At 40.1% G+C, this 23,847-nt stretch overlaps 1 protein-coding gene across 3 annotated transcripts in view; it reads left to right on the top strand.

Annotated features, from left to right (window-relative positions):
* Positions 1-1,413: 1,413 nt before the first annotated feature.
* ulk2 (unc-51 like autophagy activating kinase 2) overlaps positions 1,414-23,847 on the top strand; it is a 41,817-nt gene continuing 19,383 nt past the window's right edge. The window contains exons 1-5 of one of the 3 annotated variants that reach the window (XM_044202513.1): positions 1,414-2,614; positions 6,956-7,048; positions 7,230-7,271; positions 18,750-18,782; positions 20,693-20,729. In XM_044202513.1, coding sequence (XP_044058448.1) covers positions 2,525-2,614; positions 6,956-7,048; positions 7,230-7,271; positions 18,750-18,782; positions 20,693-20,729 — 295 coding nt within the window. In that variant the 5' untranslated portion in view covers positions 1,414-2,524. The remainder of the gene's footprint in view (positions 2,615-6,955; positions 7,049-7,229; positions 7,272-18,749; positions 18,783-20,692; positions 20,730-23,847) is intronic. The other 2 variants (XM_044202515.1, XM_044202514.1) reach the window with 2 other exon arrangements.

Here is a 23,847-nt window from a genome sequence, read left to right on the forward strand (position 1 = left end):
CATACTGAGTCCTTTATATGACCGGCATCAAACCTCAGTACAGTCTGAGCACCAACCCAGTGTGTCCGCAGCACTGAGTATCGAGAAGTGTCAAGTATCAGAAGTTGCTATTGAATGCTTTGTCTGATTCTTAGTCTTGTTTACGGATTCTTTGATCAGATATTTCCTGATTAACAAATCGGGAAACTTTGAGGCATGAACATGAGGCAATATTTTATTTATGATGACTGATGAATTGCGACATTTGATATATTTTGTTCAATTGTAAAAAGGGGTAAAACATATTTATACTCCCCGAAGTAAGATACTGTATAGGCAGCCACATCAATACCAAGTATCTGTATAAGTACATATCTGAACAAACTGGAACCAGCCTGTAAAATACCCACCATAATACGCTTTAATTGAAGAATGTAACTCCCCATGGTTCCCAAATCCCATAAGTCATAGAAAAAAATACTGGGACATAACCTCAGGGTCCTCAGTCTACAGAGCTTTGTATTTACTGAGCCTGTTATGTGTTTCACAGGTCAGGTTTTGTTAAAAACGCCATGGGGCTTGAAGGCAAAAGTCTGCTACTAGTTATGCTTTCAGCCACCAGAGGGTGTACACTGTAGGCTAAGGTAGGCAACAGACTTGTTCAGTTCTTCCCTGTTTCCCCCGTACAACATGCATCTTTTTTATGACATGTGTTCTCTTTTGTCAAGGAAAGTGAATTTTTTTTGTTGACAAAATATGTTGTCGTCACTGAGCCACAGCCCGAGTGTGCTTAAACTGTGTCAGAATTCAGAATTCTGATTCTGATTCTGATTTTTGTCAGGCCTGTGTTTCTTGTAATACTTAATCACATCACATCTTCAGAAATATTAATGAAAGTTAATGAAATATATAATCTTGGCATGCTGATAGCAATATAGCCTACTCCTCTTTCACCCCAGTTCTCTTTGTTGCTATATATATATATATATATATATATATATATATATATATATATATATATATATATATATATATATATATACAGTATACAGTATTAAATATCTGAAATATACACTATACAACTCAGATGCTTTCATATAATATGTAACCAAAGTCCAACTCCAAACTCCAACTTCATTTGAATGATGGCTAATGATTTGAACTATAGCCCTGGAACCTCTTATCAACTCCTGCGGATCCCAAGAGGTCACTTTGCACACATCCTTTAAATAATTTTGACCGTCCAAAATGCATATAAATGAAAATAATGTTGTTAATACGCTATAAATAATCAGGTTAGGTCATATACCAAAAAAATACTTTTTTTAAGGCGTCCTCGGAGCCTTGGTAGACGGACTAACCCTCACAGCGGAAGGAAATGTCTAAAATTGGCTTCCGCGGAAGGATAGCGTATAAGACAGGAACATGGCACTGGCTTCCAGTATTGTCTAAGCCAACGGCAGGACCAGAGGACCTGCAGCTTGTTATGATGTGACAGCTGTACAGTGATTAAAACCTGTACAGTTTATATTAGCAGGTTCACGTACAGTAGCGTAACGTGGAAGTAAATTTAACTGAACAACGACAGCTTCTCCCTGTGCTAATGTTAGCTGTCCTGTCTGACTTGACGACGAAGGAAAAAACGAAGTGTTCTTTTATGTCACACGGATGAAATTAATGCTCACTGGGGAAACGTCAGTGTTTTTCAAGAGGAGAGAAATGTGTCTTGTGGACTCGGACGTCTTGTCGAAGAAGGCAGATAATACGGACTAACGCCTTCAGATAAACAACAGTTCTGTGTTGATATTTGTGTTGCATCCTTAAGATTTTTATGCTAATATTGACTGTGGACTAACGTTAGCTCGCTGGCTAGCTTTATAGGTTGCTACAACTTGTATATTTTAGATAGAGGCTGATTAAATTATTCAGTATCGCCAAACAAGGTAACGTTAACGTTATTTACATATTGTTAGCATATTTGCAGAACCCTACTATGGGCAGCAGCTCTGACGCTAACTTAGGTGTAGCCAAAGGGTTATGTCACTGTCAGGCTAACAGATAGCTTGCTTTCTGCAGCTGCTTTCAATCTTTGCATGGTCATGCCCAGCAAGGTTGGCATCATGTAGACTGTCCCTCCGAACAGGTTAGGTGACTGGGGACATACAGTGTGTTAGTGAGCCTCCTCGGAGAGTAATGCAAAGCTGGATTGCAGCTATCCAACTGGGTCAAAGACTGACAGCTGGTACTGATACAGTTTAGCTCAGGATTGTTGCTAGCCATGCCCAAAGCCCGTCTGTTCCTTGTGATATTACAAACATCCCAACCTTAGAGGGCATGTAAGTGCATCATGTCCTGACTGCTTCACTTATCTATACAATAAGGCACATCAGGGCAGAGACTTGTCATGAAATAAATCCGCAGTGCAAGAAGCAACATCACCAGGACTGAGTCAATCATTTCCTCCAGGATTATTTTCTGAAGAGGACAGCAACATTCAAGGCTATCCACCAGTGCCCAGCATCAGCTGGACCATCAGCCCATCACTATGGAGACTGTGGGAGATTTTGAGTACAGCAGAAAAGACCTGGTTGGACATGGAGCCTTTGCTGTGGTGTTCAAAGGAAGACACAGGAAGGTAATTAAATAGCTTGCATGCTGTGTTTTCTTTCCCTCTTCTCTTGCAGGAAAAAAGGGGGCAAGTAGGCAGCTTCATTTGAAAATCTGGGTCAGTTGGTGGCATTGCAGAATGCAGTTCTGCAGCAGGATCTGTGGGTTGTCACCTTTTTTGGGGTGGTAATATTGCACCGCTTTTATGACTTAAGATCTAGATCTAGATGTACTGTACAGTCATGCTGTGACAGGTGATTTTACTGTTATTTCATCAACATGATGTTAATTGGATAAGTGTATTTATGCCTTTGGTCCATTCATGAAAGGGATGAGTCAGGCAGCAGTGAATGACTTGCTGACGTACTGAGGGAGGATGGGGTGCAGTGTTTTTCCTTTTGCCTTTTTAAGGAAACAAGCCTCCCTTATGTAAGAGCTGCACAAGGTTCATTCATACTGAAGCTCTGAAACCTACTCAATTATTAACATAATACTCAGAAATGTAGTTAACTCATTACATTTGCCTGGGGTGTGGTTTCCTATCACAGAAGGATGCAGGAATGGTGGGTTTGTTTGTGTATGTGTGACAGAGATGCATAAGATGACATCATGTTGCCCCCATTGCCACTGGTGTGAAACAGATGGTCCTGAATTCCTCAATGAAAGCCACATTAGAACATCCCCACACTCCCTGCTGTAGCTTGGGCAGAGCGGCTTCTGTCTCTCAGTTTGAATCGATAACTAGCTCACAGCCTGGAAACTGACCTGAATGTAGCCCTTGCAAACAATCACCCAGTCATCACTGGAAGCTGTGCATGTGTGAGCACATCCGTCCACTGCTCACATGCCTCCCTGTCGTGTTAAAATGGCCCTGGCGTGTGATCAGTGTGTTTACTGTTTAAGTCCTATCATCTGCATGCCCTTTAGCCTATTTATAGGATTATTTCCACCTCAGAGGAACAGGAAGGTTAGAGCCACCTACATGTAACAGACGTGATGGATTGCTTAGGCAGTGTTGGATGTTACATATGGGCTCCTGTTACACTGTAATATCAAGAAATTATGCAGAGGCTCATCAGAGATAAGGCAGGGCGATCAGCTAAGTGCATTAGCAACAGTGTTTTTGACTTTGGTGGGTAATTTCCCAGTACACCTATTTAACAACAAATGCAAAAAAAAGAAACAAAACTCTTTAAGATGTAATTTTTTGTCAAAATGAACGATTGTTTTCATTGTCGATGAATCTACTGATTATATTCTTGATAAATCGACTCATTGTTTAGTCTGTAAAATGTCAAAAAATAGTGACAAAATGCTCATCACAATTTTTCAGTGCCCAAGATGACATCTTCAAATTGCATGTTTTGTCTAACCGACAGTCCAAAACTCAAAGACATGATGTAAAACACAGAAAAGCAGCAGTTATGATTGTGAAGCATGTCGATATATATGTTAAACTCTCCCCTCCAACCACGTTGAGTGCTACCCACTAAATAAATGTATTAGTACTGGTGAGGTTATCAAGACAAAGTATGGTTTCTTTACAGATAAGATAGGAAAGGATAACAAACTTTATCAAACTCATCAAGTTTATCTGTCCTAGCATATCTGACTCTGTCTCACTGTAGATACCCCAGCTTTTTTTACAGAGAATGGAAAGTAAAAAAAAACAAAAAAAAAACTGATTATCCCAAAAGAAATGAATGTCTGTTGAAACAGATTAAAATGCCTTATGTCAAAATAAGTCTCTTTCTAAATGCTGATCGTTTATTATACTGGATAAACTTGCTAGACTTTTTTCAGATCTCTGTGTGATAAATGTCAGTCAGCTGAAGCCACCCTTTCACATGCACTCTGCCCTAAACTATTTCTGGACAAGCATATTTTAACATTGTTGAGGATCACATTTCTTTGATTGCCCAAATAAGATGTGAAGTATGTTGATACTCCTGTAGGTGTCATAGTCTTCTGCTGTCACTCTCATTCTTCCGCTGTCTATTACAACACCTTTAGCCAACGTCTGGTTGCAATGTTGCTGACGCTAATCTCTGTGTTGCTCACACCTCTATAATCGGCTGTGATTCATAAATGAGATCATGCATTATTCTGAAAAATGAAAGCATGCTTCTGTCTTTGTAGCATGACTCTGAGCAGAGGATAACTGCTTACTCTGCACTGCTTAACTCTCCATTATGTGGTGCACTACCGAGCCATTAGTTTAGTTTGATAGGACGTCTCTCCCCCACCCCTGCTCCTCCTCACCCTCCATCATGCTGGAGGATGAGGAGGGTGGATTTTTTTCTATGGGTGTAGTGTCGGCAGCTCAGTCACACTTGGCTGGGCAGGCTGTCAGTGAGCTGGGTATGGATGCAGCTCAGTTGGCACGCACACACACACACACACACACACACACACAGACACAGACACAGACAGACTCATGTCACTCACATGCAGTCTCACTCGTGTGCTGGATTCTATGCCAGGCTCTAGGCAGAGTGCTCTCACAGAACAAGAACATCTCCTTTTAACCTAGATTCTTTTGGAAAGCTTGCCTTTTTATTCAGAGAATTCCTTTCTTAGCTTCCTGTTTGTCCACACTGTCTGTGTGTTTTTCTCAAGGGCATAGAAACAGTCTCTCCTGGGTTTATTTCTGTGTCCTTAGTTGGGTGTTTGCGTGTGCAGCACATGTCCTGAGAGCCTATGAGCTCACGTGATCTCCAAAAGTCTTTTTATACCTGCTCCAGGAGCTCATCTGGAAACATTATCTCAGCACAGGGAAAATATGTCCCGCTCCTCTCACTTAGCTTTTAGTGTAAGTAGGCTCCCGTTCTAGCTGTCATCTGAGTGCCTCGTCATTCAGCATGTCATTCAGCGCAAGCCTAGCTGTCAGAAACCCAAGTGACCTTATTGGGACGGCTAAAATTTCCTCCGTCTTTCTAGCCAGCTCTCAGACAGTGATGCTGACAATGTAATTAGGCCAGCAGGCTTGGCTTTTAAACACACACATACACGCATGCACTCCCATATATTGTGTGTTTTAAATATCACATTGTTTCAAAATTCAAGTACCACTGCAGTAGGGCTGGGTAATATGGTTAAAATCCAATATCATGATATTAATATGTATATTTATTCCGTTTGGAAATATATCAGACATATCATGGCAGGCAAATATTTGCAATGCACATGTAGAATAAGTGTTACAGCCAAACAAATCTGTATAACAAAACCTTCAGTGACTCATTTAGTTAGTTTTGGTTGTTTACACAATGCTTGGAGTCATTCATTAGGACAACAGAATTTTGTAAAGTGATAAGATGATATGATAACATCGTCTCATCAGGAAAGTCATTAAAAGATAATATTGAGTTATCACCCAGCCCTACATCCCAGTGAAGAGTGACAGCAGAAAATGTTTATTAATAGATTTGTTTTAACAATTGCTAGGGAGAAATCCATAGTGTAAGTGGCAGAGACAAATTTCATTCTCATAGTTTCCTTTAATAGGCCAGAATGCAGTACAGTCACTAGATACGTGATGACTAAGGTGACAGACAACAGTCATGGTATGATTTAGTGTTCGACAACTACAGTGGTTGGCTAACTACAAGGTTTACAACTAGAACAAAACTCGATTAGTCAATCGAAAGACAATTTATCCGCAATACCAAACTTTCTCTGCTTTCAGCAGCATTAGCTGCTTTTCTTTGTCTTACATAATAGTAAACCTTTGGGTTTTGGACTGTTGGTCAGACACAACAAGCCATGTGAACATGTCACCTTGGGCTCTGGGAAATTGTGATGGGCAGTTTTCACTATTATCAGACAATTATGTATTTATTTCATCAAGAAAAATGAAAATAATCATTAGTAGCAACCCTATTTCCCACAGTGTTGGACAGTGGAGGTGGGCCACCTCAACTGATACAAAGACCACCTCTGCTAACATTGTAAAAAACAAATATTGCATTTTTATTGAATTAAACATTAAACTTCAGGTGCTATTTCACACACCAAATGGCATTTAAAGAGTGCAACTATTAGACTGTCTCCTACTAGGTACATTGATCACAAGCGACATAGATGGGTGGCTGTACCAAAGACTATTAGAGTAATAATACTGTAAAGATTTGGTTCATAAGGCGTACTGAATCAAAACAAGTTGCATGCCAAACTGAATCTCTTGAAAAGAATGGTTCAGGAAGAATACGTAAAGTAGAAGTAGAAAGTGAATATGTGGTGTTACATCATCAAATAGTGGGACAGACTTATCTTTAATACTAGAACATTGGGATTAAGATGATGTTTAAATTGTTTTAATCTTTTTTTCCCTCTCCATCCTGCTCTGTGTTCTGTCTTCTTCTTGCAGAAGACAGATTGGGAGGTGGCCATCAAGAGCATTAATAAGAAGAACCTGTCCAAGTCCCAGATCCTTCTTGGCAAGGAAATCAAAATCCTGAAGGTGAGCATGACACTTACTTGCCTCTCACTGTACTTAAGAATTATCTGACATTGACCTTGTGTGAGTCTGCACCTCTGACAGAAAGGACAGATATCTGTGAAAGTGATTCCATTAGCTGCTGTAGCCTAGTTAATCTCTCTGCTGATGCATCTTGTTGTTTTTCGGTTCTGTTTTTACTCAGGAGCTGCAGCATGAAAACATTGTGGCACTTTACGATGTCCAGGTAAGTTTTTATTTATTTTTAAATCCGTTCTGCATGAAATGAATATAAGCTTCAAGGTGGGATATGCGATCCTGGAGAAATCCAATACCATGACAAATACCATGATATAGAGCGAACAACAACACAGCAAGAAATATAACTAACGTTAGCTAGGTTAGTGGCAGACAGGCAGGTATATCTGAGACCTTGTCTGTTACAGTATCTATGGAGCAAGTGTTAGAAAAACTTGAATCTAGTCAAATAAATCTACATCCACAAATCTTTTGAGGTTGCCCAGACGATCAATGTTGCTATTGGCTAGTATAGGTTAGCAGTAAATCCTCCCATTCACTGCTGAGTAAAGCAGTAAAGTCTCTTTCGACACAGCTGGCTGATTCAGGGTCCTGATCCTTTTGCAGTTCAGTCCCATCAGTCCAATTGTTAGGGTTAAGCTGTTCAGCCTCTACAAATTCAGTCTGTGAACAACTTCTGGTACAAACCTGACAATGCAGGGTCTGAGCCAGAATGCGCAACGGTTGACCCTTAAAACATAAAATGTCCCGGTCAGAATCAGTGATGTTAGTAGGCATTTTTAGATATCATAAGATTTATCAACTGTTGGCTTTTGTCTGGTATACGTGCATTACAACCGGTGTCTGTATGCGTGGTCAAAAGATATAGAAACACCACTTTGTACTGTTTTGATATTTAAAAAGTTGGTCAAGATTGCATCTTTTTGCTGTTTTAAAAACACCAGCATGGTACGTTGTAGCTAAACATCCGTCTTAATCACTTTATTCAGGATCTCTGGACATTCAGGGCTGAGCCCAGTAAAGGGGAGACTGAGAGCTATCAACAGGATCAGTTTCTGATATCTTCTGCGTTACTTGTTTAATTGATTCAACATACCAGCAGTTTGTATGCACGAATGTAATGATTAGAACCATGATAAAGTAATTTTAAGTCTCATAGCACTGTGGTTATTCTCACTAAATGTGTATCACTACATTACATTTGTCTGGTTTTCTAGATACAGATGAACTTTCAAATTCTTTGAAGTTGACTTCAAGCAAAATACTGACTAAAATATTTGTCATTAGCACATCCCTGGTGGATCAAACGGGTTGATGAGATGAGATTTAAATGCAACTATGGACATGACTAGTTAAGTATCTGTTTGTATTCATCTGCAGGCATCTACAGAACAGCTAAAGTCATTCAACCTGAGGTGGATAATTTACAGTAGATAAACAGGCTTTAATTTCTGAGAAAAGGGCATTGGCATTATTGCATATAAGCCATGAACTCTGGTATTGAGGCTTTAGAATATTTAGTAATACTGTATAGTAAATAACACACTGCCCAACTGCAATGATTGTTCCGTCCCTCTGTCCATCATCTTGGGGAATGGCTTCTCAAAACGGACACCCCAAAACTGCCTTTCCATGGTTCTTACGCACATTGGGAGTGCAGAGAGCTGGATGTTAAAAAGTTCATGCATTTCTAAGAATACATTTTACAAGACTACATCACCCAAACAAACCACTTTTAATGCTTTTGGCCATTCTGTGAAGCCTGTGGAAAGTATGAAGTATGACTCAGTGGAAAAGAGTGCATTGTGCTGAATCTGAAAGGCCATACTGTCCGTACACTGTCACATATACAGTACACTGGTTGATGCCCATCTGAGGGCCAGTGCTGACATGTTAAATGAGCACAAACACAGTTCAAATCCCCTTTGTCTTCTGGCTGGGAGCTTGGCATCTGACAGAGTCCCATATCACATATTTCTGGCACATCCACCTTCAGACCCCGGTGGATGAAAAAAGTGTTTTGAAAATATATACTCATTGCTAGAGGCAGAAAATTGCACTGTAAAAGATTACTATCTCTAGCATTTATCACTGGTCCTGTTTTTTATACTGTTGTAGTCCATTAGCGATGTTGTTGTTGTTCTACACAGAGATGGGTTGCTCGTTTCTGTCTGATGGTGGGCGTTGTGAGAGGTTCTGATTGCCTTTATGGTTTGCAGCCACACAGCTTAAACAGATGTTTGTATTTGTACTTTTTCAAATAAAACTATTATTGGATCTACATGGACTTTTTAATTACGTTTCTCACACAATTAAAGATAGCTGTGGTTCTGTCGAGAGTTCTGAAAATTCTGAATGTCTCCCCTCTTCAAACTGCTGCTCCATTTATATTTTCTGTCACAAAAGTCCTAAACAGCAGATATAGTAGAAATTAAGTGTTTGTTATAGTGTCCAAAATTGGCTATTAAAACGGCCTTACATTTGAGTGTACTTCCAATACGGAGATACAAGGGGAGAAATGGGGAGTGAGGCAGAAACAGTTGAAGTGATGATGAAGCACTTCCCACCTAGTAGTGGTACTTCCTGTGTTTGCATAAGCCTCCCACAGGGACCCTGCTGATCAGTCCATCCACCCTTCCACTCCTCCAACCATCTCCTCATCCCTCCATCAGTCCTGCTGATGTAATAACCTATTCCAGAGGCAGATGGCTGAGGAGCCCAGTCATAAGTCAGCAGACAGGATACAGTAGAATAGGTGGCTCCCATCAGTGACGAGACTTAAAGAAACGTACAGTATAATTAGGATTTTAAGAACTGGTTCTTGATTTTTATATTCAACTAAATCAACTGTTTTTGTTCCTTGATTGAGTCCTATTCAAAATGCAGGAAAAAAGAAAAATCATAACCTCAAAGAACATGTTCGTTTATAATTATTTCTTTAACAAGAACACAGCTTTATAAGAAAGCTAGAGTGACTCAAATAATAGACAGCGTATGCATTTTTTATATATTTTTAGAGATAGTAGCAGAAAGGAAACAGATGGTGCAAGTCATAATGACAGTGTATGAATGCATGCTACTGGAAGGTGATTTCATGGGGAGTCCAAATAAGTTTATATCATTCTGCCAAAATGGATTGTTGAAAGGAACAGTTCGGCATTTTGGGAAATTCACTTTCTTGCTGAGAGTTAGATGAGAAGATTGATACCACACTCATATCTCTCCATTCAAACTGAAGCTACAGCCAGCAGCCGGTTAGCTTAGCTTAGCATAAAGACTGAAAACAGGGTGAAACAGCTAGCCTGGCTCTGTTCAAAGGTAACAAAATCCACCTGCCAGCACCTCAAAAGCTCACTTATTAACAATTTATATCTCGTTTGTTTAATCCGTACAAAAAGCCCCCCCAAAAAAAAAGTGTAAAAACAACATATGTGCAACCAGTGGAGACTTACTGTGCCATTACTTTTGGACAAAGCCAGGCTTGCTGTTTCCCCCTGTTTCCCGTCTTTATGCTAAGCTAAGCTAGCTTGTTGCTGGAAGTAGCTTCATGTTGAAAAGACAAACATGAGTATGTGGTGTTGATCTTCATCTGACTCTGCAAGAAAGGGAATAAGTGTAAATGTTGAAGTATTCCTGTAATGCATAAGAATATAGTATTGGCTGATTGTAAGACAAATAAAAGGCTTATAATCAGGATTGTATTATTTGTATTATATTTGGACTAACGTGGTATTTATTAGGCTAGAGATTGATTATTTGCCTCAGGCATGATGCTTCAGGAAGACAATATTTATATCACCAAAATGAAGAATATCGGGATAAATTACCCAAAAAGAAATGTAGATATCAATAGTGGACTTGGCAACTGTATGTGGCCTGTCACCCAACCTTAAGACCAGACAGATACTGCTGCTGTGTTTGTTTTGATGCATTCTCAGTCCTCCAAAGCCCACTTTGTCAATTGTGTGGTTTGAGTTAGTTTCTTCATGGACTTCCTCTCTTTGTTTCTTGATTTTGTTTGTCTGCTTTCGGTCACCTCTGCCTCTGTTGCCTGTAACATTCACTTGGCTGGTCTAGCGAAGCTTTAGGCACAGTGTCTCACTGTCTCTTTTTCTTACCAGCTGGCTTTTCTTTTTTCTGTCCTGCAGTATTTGTCTGTCTTTTGTTAGCCAGTGTAATGGTTTGCATTTCCTCTCTTGTAGGCCTAATTTTGAACTGTTCGGATCATTTCGGAAAAAAAAAAAATAAATTAATAAATAAATAAATTAGTTCGGAACCCAAAAAGTTGGAACCAAAAAATAGCAGGTTTTCCTTGTGAACCGAAGTGGGCGTGTCATATTCTATAGATTGTCGCATTGTGCAACACCGTCTGTTGACACATCCTTGATTACAATGGTTCCGCTCAAAACTGGTGGAAACGCGGGCTGGTTCACTAGATAGCACGAAGGTTCCAAGAATCGGAGCTAACTTGGTGGAAAAATACTATTGGTGACTATTAATATCATCTGGTGTGTTGCAGTCCTTTGGTAACCAAGACTGTCACTGCAGCTGTCACTTTTCTTTCCCTCTTTTTTTATTGTTTCCATTTCTTGTTTATTTAGTATATTTAGCTCACTTTTTCTATTTTCTCCTTTCCCCATGGTGCCATTTATCATCACTCCTTGGATCCCCAGTTGGCTTCTTCCCAGCCTCATCAGCTATTTTTGTTGTTGGAACCATGTGCTATATGACTGTGTTTACTCAACAGAACAGGAAATGTAATCCGAGCTGGTTTGTGCAACTGTCTAGTCATGTCTAGCCTTCCAGCATTTGGACAGGCATGAAAAGATCTTCGTTAAACAATTGATACAAACAGTAAGTATCTGTGTTGAAAATCTGAATTGGATCAGAATTGGATTTATTGTCAAGTAGATTTACACACATAAGGAATTTGCTTTGGTATATTGGTGCATAATAATAAACATAGTAAGGGGGGGGGGGGGAAGATTAAAAAAACAAAAGTCAAGAAGTATAAATAGAAAATAGAAAACTTGACAGTAAAAATATGAAAAAATCTTAGAAAAAGTATGTACAATATAGCTGAAATGACCTAGATTTACCAGAAGTCTGCCGATGTTCTTGCCTTTGCCAACAGCATATAGGTTACCTATTTAAAGCCCAGCCTTCTGACATGTCTGTTGTATACACTATGGGTGGTTTCTGGTAGGCCTGCTGGCAGTTGATGGCTGCTGGGAAAGGGCAAGTCTCTGAGTCAATAGAGGCCTCATAAAGGGTGATGATGGTGAGAGTGTTTGACCTTTTGATAAGCATGATGCTGCTAACACGGTGGTTCACCTGGTTCAGGGCTGCAGGTACTGACACACACAGCTTGAACTCCATTTCCTTGTCCTTGACTATAGCTAATTCAAAGACTGTGTGCAGTTGAGTCTGCTTTTAAGACTAGGGATGGAGATTAGGTCAATGCTGGGATCAGACTAATTTTTAGCCACACTAGCAGAGTAGCAATGTCTGTTGGTCTGTCGGTAGGTCATTCCACCACTTTGGTCTAGACTGAAATATCTCAACAACTATTGGATGGATTGCTATGAAATGTTGTACAGACATTCATGGTTCCCAGAGGATGAATCCTATTGATCTTGGTGTTCTCCTGACCTTTCCTCTAGCTCCACCATGAGGTTTACATTTGTGGTTTTGAGTGAACTAGCTCATCAACTAGTGGATGGATTGGCATGAAATTTGGGGCAGATAATTATGTTCCCCACAGGATGTAATGTAATGACTTTAGTGATCCTCTGACTTTTCGTCTAGCGCCATGATCGGATCAAAACTTAAATTTGTTAAATGCCTTATCTTTGCCTTTCCTTTGCCTTTCGACCAAATAACTGCAAAATTAATGACATTCCCATCAGCCTCAGCTATACTTTGTGTTTATTGCTAATTAGCAGATGTAAGAATGCTAACATGCTAAGCTATGATGGTGAACATTGCAAACATTATACCCTCTAAGCATCCACATGTTAGCATGCTGATGTTAGCATTTCCCTCAAAGCACTACTGTGCTCACACCGACTCACAGAGCTGTTAGCGTGGCTGTAGTATCACATGTAGCTAACAGGATGCCAGCAAGCATTTGACAGATGGCAATAAGCAGGATGATGAGAAGTTCAACCCAAACAAGCACTGAATTTTCACAGTAGGGTTATTACAATAAAAACATGTATATGAAACTGATATATCTTCAAAGCCATTTTGAAAATATAACAAAGATATAGTCATATTAAGCAGATTTAGGTGCTATAATGCTATTCAGTGTTGGTTGTATCAGCATCTGTTCCAGGGGACAACAGTTAGATTTGGTTATGGACCAGATTTTCAGCTCTAGTTTGTTGTATTGCTTAACCTTAAACCCAATCCTAAATTATAAACTTGACTCTATAATTTCCCCTCTAAGCCCACTCAAAGTCACACCACAGCTGACTATGTTTCTATTCACACTGCTGCTGCTGCTTGTGTATACCAGCACCATATAGACTAGACTGCATTGTGTTGGTCTGAACACTGAATAAACACTGAGTAGAACTGCTTATGTTCTTTTGTATGTTTGATTTAGTTTCACAATGGAGGTATTTATTCACTTAACATCACATTGTGACATAATATGTTAACACCCTACCGTACTACCTCAGCACTTCTTGTGCTCTTTGCTGAATGCACAAAAGAAAACAATCACAGTTCTTTCTCAGGACTCCTTAGCCCTGCACATTTCGGGAATATTTAGCTGAGTTAGACATAAAAAGTAAGGCAAACTGATTAGGCAAATGTCATTAAATGGGTTGTTTCATAAGAAGATATAACTAGTAGGTTAAAGCATTAAAAGTGTTTTAAAATGTCTTAAATGTTGCTTTATAAAACCTTCATGTACACTTGTATGGCCTCTTCCAGCTTTTGTGAATGCAGTAAACCTCAGGCTGTGTGAATCACCAACTGCTTCAGTGGGTAAAGAAGTACCAGCTACCTGCCTGCCTCTCAGAATAGCTGTGCATTGACAAAAGACTGCAGGGCTGGATGTGGGAGTATGTGCACCCATGACAGATTGCAGGTCCTTATTTCCGCTGTAGTTAGGAGGAGCCCTACTCTGTTGCTGCTTTTAATGACAGTCTGAGCACACAGCTGAGCAGCTCCCCGTGTTATCAAGCTTTGTTTATGCTGAATGTTAAGCAAGCTGCAGCAGTGTGATGTAGACGGGTCTAATTATAAGATGTCCTGTGTCAGGGCTCTATGGCTCTCTCTCTCTCCCCTCTCTCTCTCACTCATGCTGCACAGTACGGCTTCGCTACCCATCCGAGGTGGCCAGAATTTGAAATTCCACCCAACTGCCAAATGCTGCAAAATTTGCCTTTAAATCATTATGAGTAGCCCACAACACATGCTGTTAATTATAATGTGATGTATAAAGTAATGGTGCTGCATGTCTTGATGCATGTTTTTAGTGTCTTGTGATTGTTCTGTGTGTACCTGCCCAGGGACTGCAGATAGCTAAATCTGGCATAAATCATCTCTTCTCATTTTGAGAATAAATAATAATAATGACAACGAAGCAACTTTGCTGAGGAAAACTGAGATGCAGTTGAAAGCTCTGGAAAAAGCTAATAAGTAGATGAAATGTGCCTACTTGTCATAGAGTAGGTAGGTAATATAATCCAAAAAATGTATTTTGATGATCATGAAGGTTAATTCTTAACTTTGGAAATGGTACAAAATAATCTTAACTCAAGATCCATCTACTAGTTTTTTCCAGAGCTTTCAGCTACATATCAATGTCTTTCCTAGTGGATCTAGTCTGCTCAGTTGGCATGGTAAAGTATGAACATTGATGTACATCAGAATTCTATTTTGGGATTAACATTCCTTTGCGTATGAACCTATGATTTAATCAGTAAATGAGGTGGCACTTCGTAGGTGATGTAGTATCCATGAGGGTGTTGCACAACCAACAATTTATTGTTGGTTATTTGCTCTGTTTTTGACAAAAACAGAAACCTAAATAAATTGGTGGAGATAAAAAGTTGGTATGAAGGTAAACAGAGGAAGAGGGGGGTGGAGGTTTGTTTTGTGTTTTTGTTTGTAAGCCTTCTTCTCAAAAGCTAATGCTGCTCCTCAGGAACATTGTGTTCTAGCCTGGAGAGGGGCCCCCAGCCTGGTGTGTGTGTGTGTGTGTGTGTGCGTGTATGTGCACGTGTGCGTGTGTTCTAATTACACAAGGTACTGAGGCAGGATTGACCTGAAGAGAGGTGAAAAGAAAAAGAGGGGCGGTACATGCTCTTGGATACTTTCAGGGGGGATTTTTGGAGCTCAGTGAGTTTTCCTAGAAAGCCTGCAGTATGAACCTCCCCGGCCCCCACATTCCTTTACAGTGCTTTGCTTTCCAGACATTTAAGTGGCTGGGACAGACGCTCAGAGGAAAAAACTGTTACTGCTCACTGAGGCACTGGCACACACACACACCCAGTCATCTGGATGGAACATGTGCTTAGTGTATAACATGTTTGATCAGCACATAAGCATGAGCAAACACATGATCTTCAGTACACATGTTTCTCAAATGTTCTTGAGGACTGTAATACAACTCTGGGCCTTACAACATTTTGGAATACAGATGAAATAATTACATAAACATTTCTGTATTTCACTGTCTTGGTGTTTACGGTGAAAATGTATTATTGCTATGTCTCATTACATGACCTGACATCTGATAGCTGATTGATTGGACGTCCTGTTCCTTTCCAAGCTTGACTGAAGCATGAGGAATGTATGTGTGTACTCTGTGGCAATATCAGCACATTTGTGTAATAACAAATTGTACATCTATAAAATAATAAACATCCTCCCCTTATTACCCAAGATTCAGCCACACTGAAAATCAACAAGCAATCCTCACCTTTTGTCCTCAGCACATAATTTGTGTTTTCTTGCTGCTGTCACTGACAGCCATCTGTCATTGTGTGCTGCTGTTATGTCAAAGCACAGACTTTACTAAATGGCACCAGTTTAATCACCAGTCCCCCAGATTACTCTTGTCGCTTGCGTGACAAAAGCATGGCGGCTCTCCACAAATGCTTAACCTCCCCCCTTGCCAGTGTGTGCGCGCGCACACACACACACACACACACACACACACACACACACACACACACACACACTCCACTCCGAGTCCCCACCTCCACCCTCTCGAGTTTGGCCATATCCCATCCCCCATATTGTTACATAACCTTGTGCTCCTGGAGTTGGAGTGTGACGCAATAACTGAACGACTAACCAGACACCGTGTTGATTTGGCTCACATTGACTCTTGGCAGTCCAGAGGATTTTTGTGTTTGTGTGTATGCCACCTACTTTTCAGTGCCTGTGTATTGTGTTGTCAGTTTTCATATCTGATGACAATAAAATCCTTTCATCTGTCTGTCCAGCCTGCAGATTTGGTTGCTTGTGAAACAGCTTCTAAACGTTACATGAGCGTGACAAGGTTATGATGACAGGGGGGCTATTTATATCATAGTTGTTTGGGAATATTTTGTGCTGGAACAGAACGTTTTGGAGCCCAGCCCTCATCTGGCAGCTAGCCATCAATGTCCAATGTCCACCGATTTTTATTTCAGATGCAGCCAATGTGTGAACAGTACCTTCTAGAACACATTTGTTCATGTAAACAGTTGGAGCAGTTGTCACTTTCATAACTGTGAGCTGCTACTTCTTCTAAGCCCTCACAAACAAAGGCTGCCCTATGTTCTGCTGTCACCACCTGCCACTTGAAATTCATCTCACTTCTTAGCAATTAAGCAACAAACCAAACTGAGGCAACTGCAGCAGGCAGAGATGACAACATGTGTAAGTGCCAAAACACACACTGAGTAAAATAAATGTTTCTCCAGGAAGCAGCTTTTCTTAGAGGGACTCAGTCTCTGCTATTTGTTTATCACTTTGACATTAGGTAGTGGACACCCAAGTTTGTGATTGTGTAAGAATGTTCTTCAGTGACGATGGACAGTCATCACTGGCATCTACATCTGTGTGTTTTGTGATGGGACAGTGACGTAGTGGATACCCCTTCCATGGTGACTCTGCCCCCCAGTGCTACCCCCCGCCAAAAATCTTCTCCAGGCTGCAGAATACATCCTCATTATTATGTAAACCCTCTAGACACCCCCCACACACACACACACACACACACACACACACACATACAGTCAGAACAGATACTGGTGGCCCATCCCCCTCTACCACCTGCCCAGTTGGAGAAAACACTGTGTAGGATTGAAAAAGACTGAGCTACTTACCTACCAAACAAACAAGCCCTTTAGCCTGGGGGCACACGTCAGTTGACTTGCATGGTGGCACAATGCTGCAGCTAGTGGTCAGACCACGGTCACCTAGTCTTTGTTTATATGTGGAATGGTTTGAAGGCTGTGAAAAATACTGGATTACTTTTTGTTGTTGTTTTCTGCTTGCTAGAAATGCTAATCTGTGCTGAAGCTGATGTCAGTCTCATCTAGCTCTGAGTCATTCCCGTTCATTCATTGTACAAGCAGATTACTCAGCAAACAAAATATGTACTTGTTTCCCATGCTGATATAATATATATACTGTAGGCCCAATTTGAAATATGTTCAAATTGATGCATTTCAATCACTAAGCATAGTAACTTGTACTACTCTACATTACCCAATGTTATGAGCCAGATACAATGTTTTAAATAAATACCAATAATAAGTTTGATAATACTACAACAATATGGTAATGTTATACAAGATGGTTTGTCATTTTACTCCATCTTCTTTGGCTCTGTAAGATACTAATTCCATATGTTTAACTGGTTCCCAAACTAGAGTCGCAGGCTTCTTTGTTTAAACAAGTACATTAGGGCTGCAGTGATTATCTGCTGATTATTTTCTTGATTAATTGATAAATATAGTGAAAAATTGTGAAAAATCCAAGTCCAAAGTGTAATCTTCAAATTCCTTTTCCAATTCATTTTACTTGGTCACCAGTCCAAGCCCCAACAATATTCAGTTTACTGTCATTATATGACAGTTAAAAGCAGCAAATCCTCTTATTTGACAAGCTGCAACCGGGGAATGTTGGTGTTTGTGCTTGGAAAAATTACTAAAACATTCAAGCATTCAACAAAATAGTTGGCAATTAATTTTCTGTTAACCGACTAATCGACTTTTTTAGTAGACTAGGAACTATTGGGGCAGTTGGCAGAGCTGAATATCGCCGATTGGTCGAAACCACTAGCCACTAGTATCATTAGGACAAGGGATGAAGGTTTCTTATGATGTTAAATGCTGTTAAAAACCAAGTTATATGTAGTTTGACTTCCTGACTCGTCTAAATGAAACATTGGTTTTAACCTTTTATCGGTCTAATTTGCCTAATCTTCACACTTCTTCAGATGTAGTGGAAACGTGAACAGGAATGTGTAAAAATGACTTTTTGTTCCCGAGTTTAGTCACTGACTCATCAAGTACATGTTTATGAGACAAAATACATGTTCAGAGATGGCATGCTGGTGTTATGTACTTTGGATTTTTTTCCAGTGGCCATTCCTTATGGTTGTGTGGTCGAGCTAACCGCTGCTCCAGGATAAATGGCTTCTGTAACTGATTCTGTGTCTCTTCTCTTCCAGGAAACACCCAGCTATGTTTTCCTGGTCATGGAGGTAAATATAGAAACGTGACTTTCTCAACTCATATTCTCCTCTCATGTGTTGTCACTCGCGTTATGTTAAAAAGTTTGTTTTCAATGTAATTGGTTACTTTGTTTTCATTATGGAGTAATGGCTTACCCCCAACACTGGCTGTCAGTGTGTGTTCGTCACCTTTTAAGCAGGCTTCATTGCTGTTGTTCTAGGGGTCGTGTTCCCCGAAAGCCTTAGCTTAAAATCTTGTTTTGGTCTATGTTTAGACAGCTCTACAGTATACTCCATTAATAATCCTTTGGAATCTGATGTGTTTGGCCATATAACTAGATTATATTAATTTCAGGGTATCTACTTTACACTATTCTCTCATTATGTTGGTTGTTTTAGATAATTGGCTTTTCATGGTTATATTTTTAATTTTCAGCTATCAAATGGTTTAAGGAAAACTGCGAGGGCCATGCCCTTGCACTTTGAAGCGTGAACCTCAGTCTGACTGAATCAATGCTGATGCCTCATGTTTTGCTTAGCAGGAAAAGGCTTGTCTTACTCAAACATTGGTGGAAGTATCAGATGAAAGTGTTCTGAAGAGATGAGTGCACCGAGCAAGTTGTAATCTAAATGGAAAGAATACTGTGCCCTTTGAACACTCGGTAAACACATGGTAAAAATCTATTGATTTGTTGGAACTGTGTTTGAAGGGAAGGAAGATGTTTGTCTTGCCAACATACAGCAGCAAGCATACTTTGAATTGGGCTCGGTTAACTTGGGTGTAAACTGTAAGCGAACCAGCATGGCAACATGATAGATAGCTAACTGCACACCTCTCTGTGGTTTGTCTTTAAATTCTGCTACCATTTAAGTGTGAAGCTTTGCGAAAGTCTTAATTGAATTCTTCATATGAAGGTGAAGTCAACCAGTGCCTTAAAAGGCTACAGTCAGGTAATTAAACAGGGATTGTTTTTGCTTGTTTGATTGACAGAGGCAGGAATGTCATGTTTTGTTGCCTTTAGCGTTGTTAGAAACTAGAATCATTCGATGTTAATTAACTCGCTGCTAGTGGTGTTGTGTCATGTCGTTCTTTCACAGCTTCTGAAAGTGTGTCCATCACTAGCAGAAAGGTTACAAACATACAGACGGGTGGCAAATTAAAGGAAAAACCTGAATAAATAAGCCTACAAACATAAAGAATCCAGATGCTTCAGTACGGGAAACAAGGGCTCTGTGAATGGTTTGGTGAGTTTGAAAATTACAAATAATTATGTAAATAAGCTGTGGCAGTCACCAGATTTCAGCCTAATTGAACACCTATGGGTGATTGTGGAGTGTGTATTAGACAGCACTCCCCACCACAATCATCAAAACACCAAACGTCATGTCTTTTGGAAGGATGCTGTTCATCCATCCAGTAGAGTTCAGAGACTTGGACAATCTATGCCAAGGAGCACTGAAGCTTATGGTGGAAAAACACCTTACTAACAGGATTTATGTTGCTTTTTCTTTAATATGTCACCGACCTGTATGTGAAGTTAGGACCAGGGTGAGCAGGGTTACATTGAGGAGTCCTATGTAGTGGAAGAGGGCTATAACTTTATTCAGCCTTGCTTGTCTTTGCTTATCCCCTCAGCAGTTTCAGCACTTTCTTTGAACCTGCCACACCAACCTCATCCGTCTGTTTTTGTTGTCCCTCTTGAGAACTAACTGCACTCTAGCAGAGGTTCTCAGCACAGATACAGCTACAGACATTCAGCAGATTAATTGATGAGCCTGCCATTATCTGGGCTAGGATTTGAACAAACACTCGTGCACATATACACAAACACACTCACACACATTCGCACTCATAATACCAAAATGTGCTTCTCAGCTTGACATTGTTGAACCTGATTTTAATTGTTGCTGATAGTGATTGTTTGTCTCTCCACACACAGTACTGTAACGGAGGTGATCTTGCCGACTATCTGCAAGGTAAGCATCACACTAATCTGTCTGCCACACACACACACACACACACACACACACACACACACACACACACACACACACACACACACACACACACACACAGATTATTGTTCATCAAAACAAAGTTAGTAATGTTGCAGAGGAGGAAAAGCCATGTGACTGCAGCTGTTAATGAGTGTAGGTGTGGGAATTTGTGCATGTGATTGTGCATTTATTATCTTTGTGTGATGGATAGTTTTTGCAATAATGTAAGTCTGTATCATGTGAGGATGTTAAAAAGGGTGTGTGTGCGAGCGAGTATTTGTATGTCTTCATGTTTTCTATATGGGGGGTGTATGTGTGTGGGAATAACTACATCTTTGCACAAAGGGTTCCTTCTCTAGTTTAGAGGCAGTCAGCACGTTGTTTATGCCACTGTAATAGTTTATAACAAAGGTCAGCATTTCTGGCTGTAGAGAAACAAGTCAGTTTAAGCTGAAATGGACAGTGAAAGCGATGTTTGGAAGTTATCTTTTACATGTTTCAGAACCCCCAAATACCTAAAAGTAAAAATGAAGAACATAAAACAATCCATGTATACATGTCCCCAACGATACGTCATCCCCTTGGTCTTGTCAGTTACATTGGAATGTGTAGATTTCATCAAAGTCTGAGATGTAGCATGTTAATGTTAACACTAGTGAAACAAAAAAAGACCCCCCATTACTTTACTTTTTTGCCCACTAGTTTTGCATTACCACTGGGGTATAGCCATCTTTATGTTGTCAGTGACATCATAGGCGTAGGATGTCTCACTCTGACAGCTGCAAGTGAGAAAACCAGAATGTCAACTTCCGTGTTTATGTTTTTGCAGTGTCGATAACAGACAGTTATTAAATCCATATCCCTTAGTAATCCTGGGAGTGAAAGGCATTCCTGACTGAGTCAACAACCTAGGATTTAATGAAAATAGTGTCTCTTCCTCAAACGTGTACACAGTCCCTTATGAAAGACATTATGCAAAACATTGATTAAACACAAGACACATTGCTAAAGAACGCTGTGTTTCACTACCATAATAACTTAAATACTTGCTGTTTACAGATTGTTTGAACTTGACTTTTAGTGATAAGATGCCATCTAGGCAACATATCAGTGCCTGCTGATAAATACCTGTTTATACCTGCACTTTAATTATCTTCATAATTGAGCTTGAAGGTTCATTCTTGACCTTGGAAATAGTTTGACACAAAAATCTTAACTCAAGGTCCACTTACTAGATTTTTTCCCGTAACTTTTAGTTACAGCCCTTTTCAGCCACATCACATGTGGTGATTTGGATGAAAGCTCGTGAAAAACAATCTAGTAAGTGGACTTGAGTCAAATCTTTATAATTGATGTACAATAGCTATTCCACTTACAGTAGCTAAACATACACCATCAAAACGTCCTTGTTTTTGAATGCACATTCTTTATTTGGATACTAAACTGAACAGTTTTCCTGAAAGCTTCAGGGTGTCTGTCCCTATCTCCTCACAGCATTTGAGCTTCAGAGCTTCAACATGTTCGACGTAGATGTTGAGTATCCAAAGAGAGTTATTATATAGTTTCACAGAGTTAAAATCAGGTTGGCTTCTTGAATCTCCAATCCCTCCAAATGAATGGCAGTTTGCCAATACATCTGTTAGAATAACCACAGGTGTTTACACCTCGGTTCCATTTAAAAACACTGATTGTGTGAGTGGAACAGCTCTCTTATCAATGTACTTTTGGATAATGTACCTGCCCCACATGTCCACATTTGCAGTTTCCAGAATGGGTCAGCCCCATCGGTGGCAGGGTGGTCAGGAGTCTCTGCTTGAGTAACACTGGTAGTTGTGAAATGAAACCTGTGGGGTCATAGTGGTTTAGTGCTCTGGAGACCCACCTGTACCCAACTGGCTGCCCATCTTGATCAGTCATTGGGACTGTGTTCAATCAGTGGAGGGCTTCTATGTTCACTTCAAGGCTGTGAGCACTGCATAGGTAACGACCATCTTACGTCATATAAGAGAATCTCTCTAGTGAATGATTCTACTACTTACAAAACTTTTCCATGTTAGAAGTTGTCCACTGTAGTAGGCAGACAGCAGCTAATCCCCCAAATCCTAGATTAATGTTGATAAGCTTACTGGTTTGATCTATGCCTACACTGTATTCACAATGGCTTGATAAAGAGAGGGAGAACGAGAATGAGAGAGAGAGGAATCCTCTTAGTCTCACATTGGATTAGACTTATTTCACTACCACCAGGGAATAGGACCTTCGCTGCCTCAATTTACACTATTTACTTCAGGATTATTACTATAATATGCTAATTATTAGCTTTAATCAAGTGAGGCTGATAAGCACCTTTTGTGGAGTTGTGGTTGCTTTCTGTATTTACGATGTAAGAGCAGCTGCAGTGCAAAATGATGTTGAGTTATTGCATGTTTTTTTCTTGTATTTAAATCTTGACTCTGCATCATGTGAGTGCAGACCAAGGAAACTAGTCATTAATGTGCTTCATTAGGCAGCAGGAAGCACCTGAATGAGATCAATAGGCCAGCCTTAAGACAGTTATCCAGGAAAACGATACGCAAGAAGGTGCATCTTAATGAGCAGATTTGCTTAAACGTGCCCTGTGGATTTTCCTTGAAAACGTTATGTTTACATTCAGTATTACTCACCAAAACACACTGCGTGTATCCATGAGGTCAAACAAACAAATCTGTCGAGTGCATTTCCTTCCTCAGAAAACATTTGCAAAGCCACTTCTTCTTAAAATGTTACATTGCTCATGTTTACATCCATGTTTACTAGCTAGCACTCTTCTTCTTTGCCTTTGTTGGCGCATTACTGCCACCCACCATTGGCTGGATTGTTAATGCACATGACGCGTGCATGTGCGCCCTTGTGTGCATGCAGGAGACAAACAAAACAGGGACCCACTAATAAAAACCGGTTCCATAGTGCTACTATAGGTCAGAAACTCTACAGAATAACTTTAAGAGTGCAGGTCTCTCCCTGGGAAAAACCATTCAAGAGTTCTCAGCTATTGCTTTAGCATCAACTAATGTGCACTGACAAACAGCACCGTTTTGATTTCGATCCTTGGTTATCA

Source organism: Siniperca chuatsi, linkage group LG7, assembly GCF_020085105.1.
Source record: "Siniperca chuatsi isolate FFG_IHB_CAS linkage group LG7, ASM2008510v1, whole genome shotgun sequence".
Lineage (NCBI taxonomy): Eukaryota > Metazoa > Chordata > Actinopteri > Centrarchiformes > Sinipercidae > Siniperca > Siniperca chuatsi.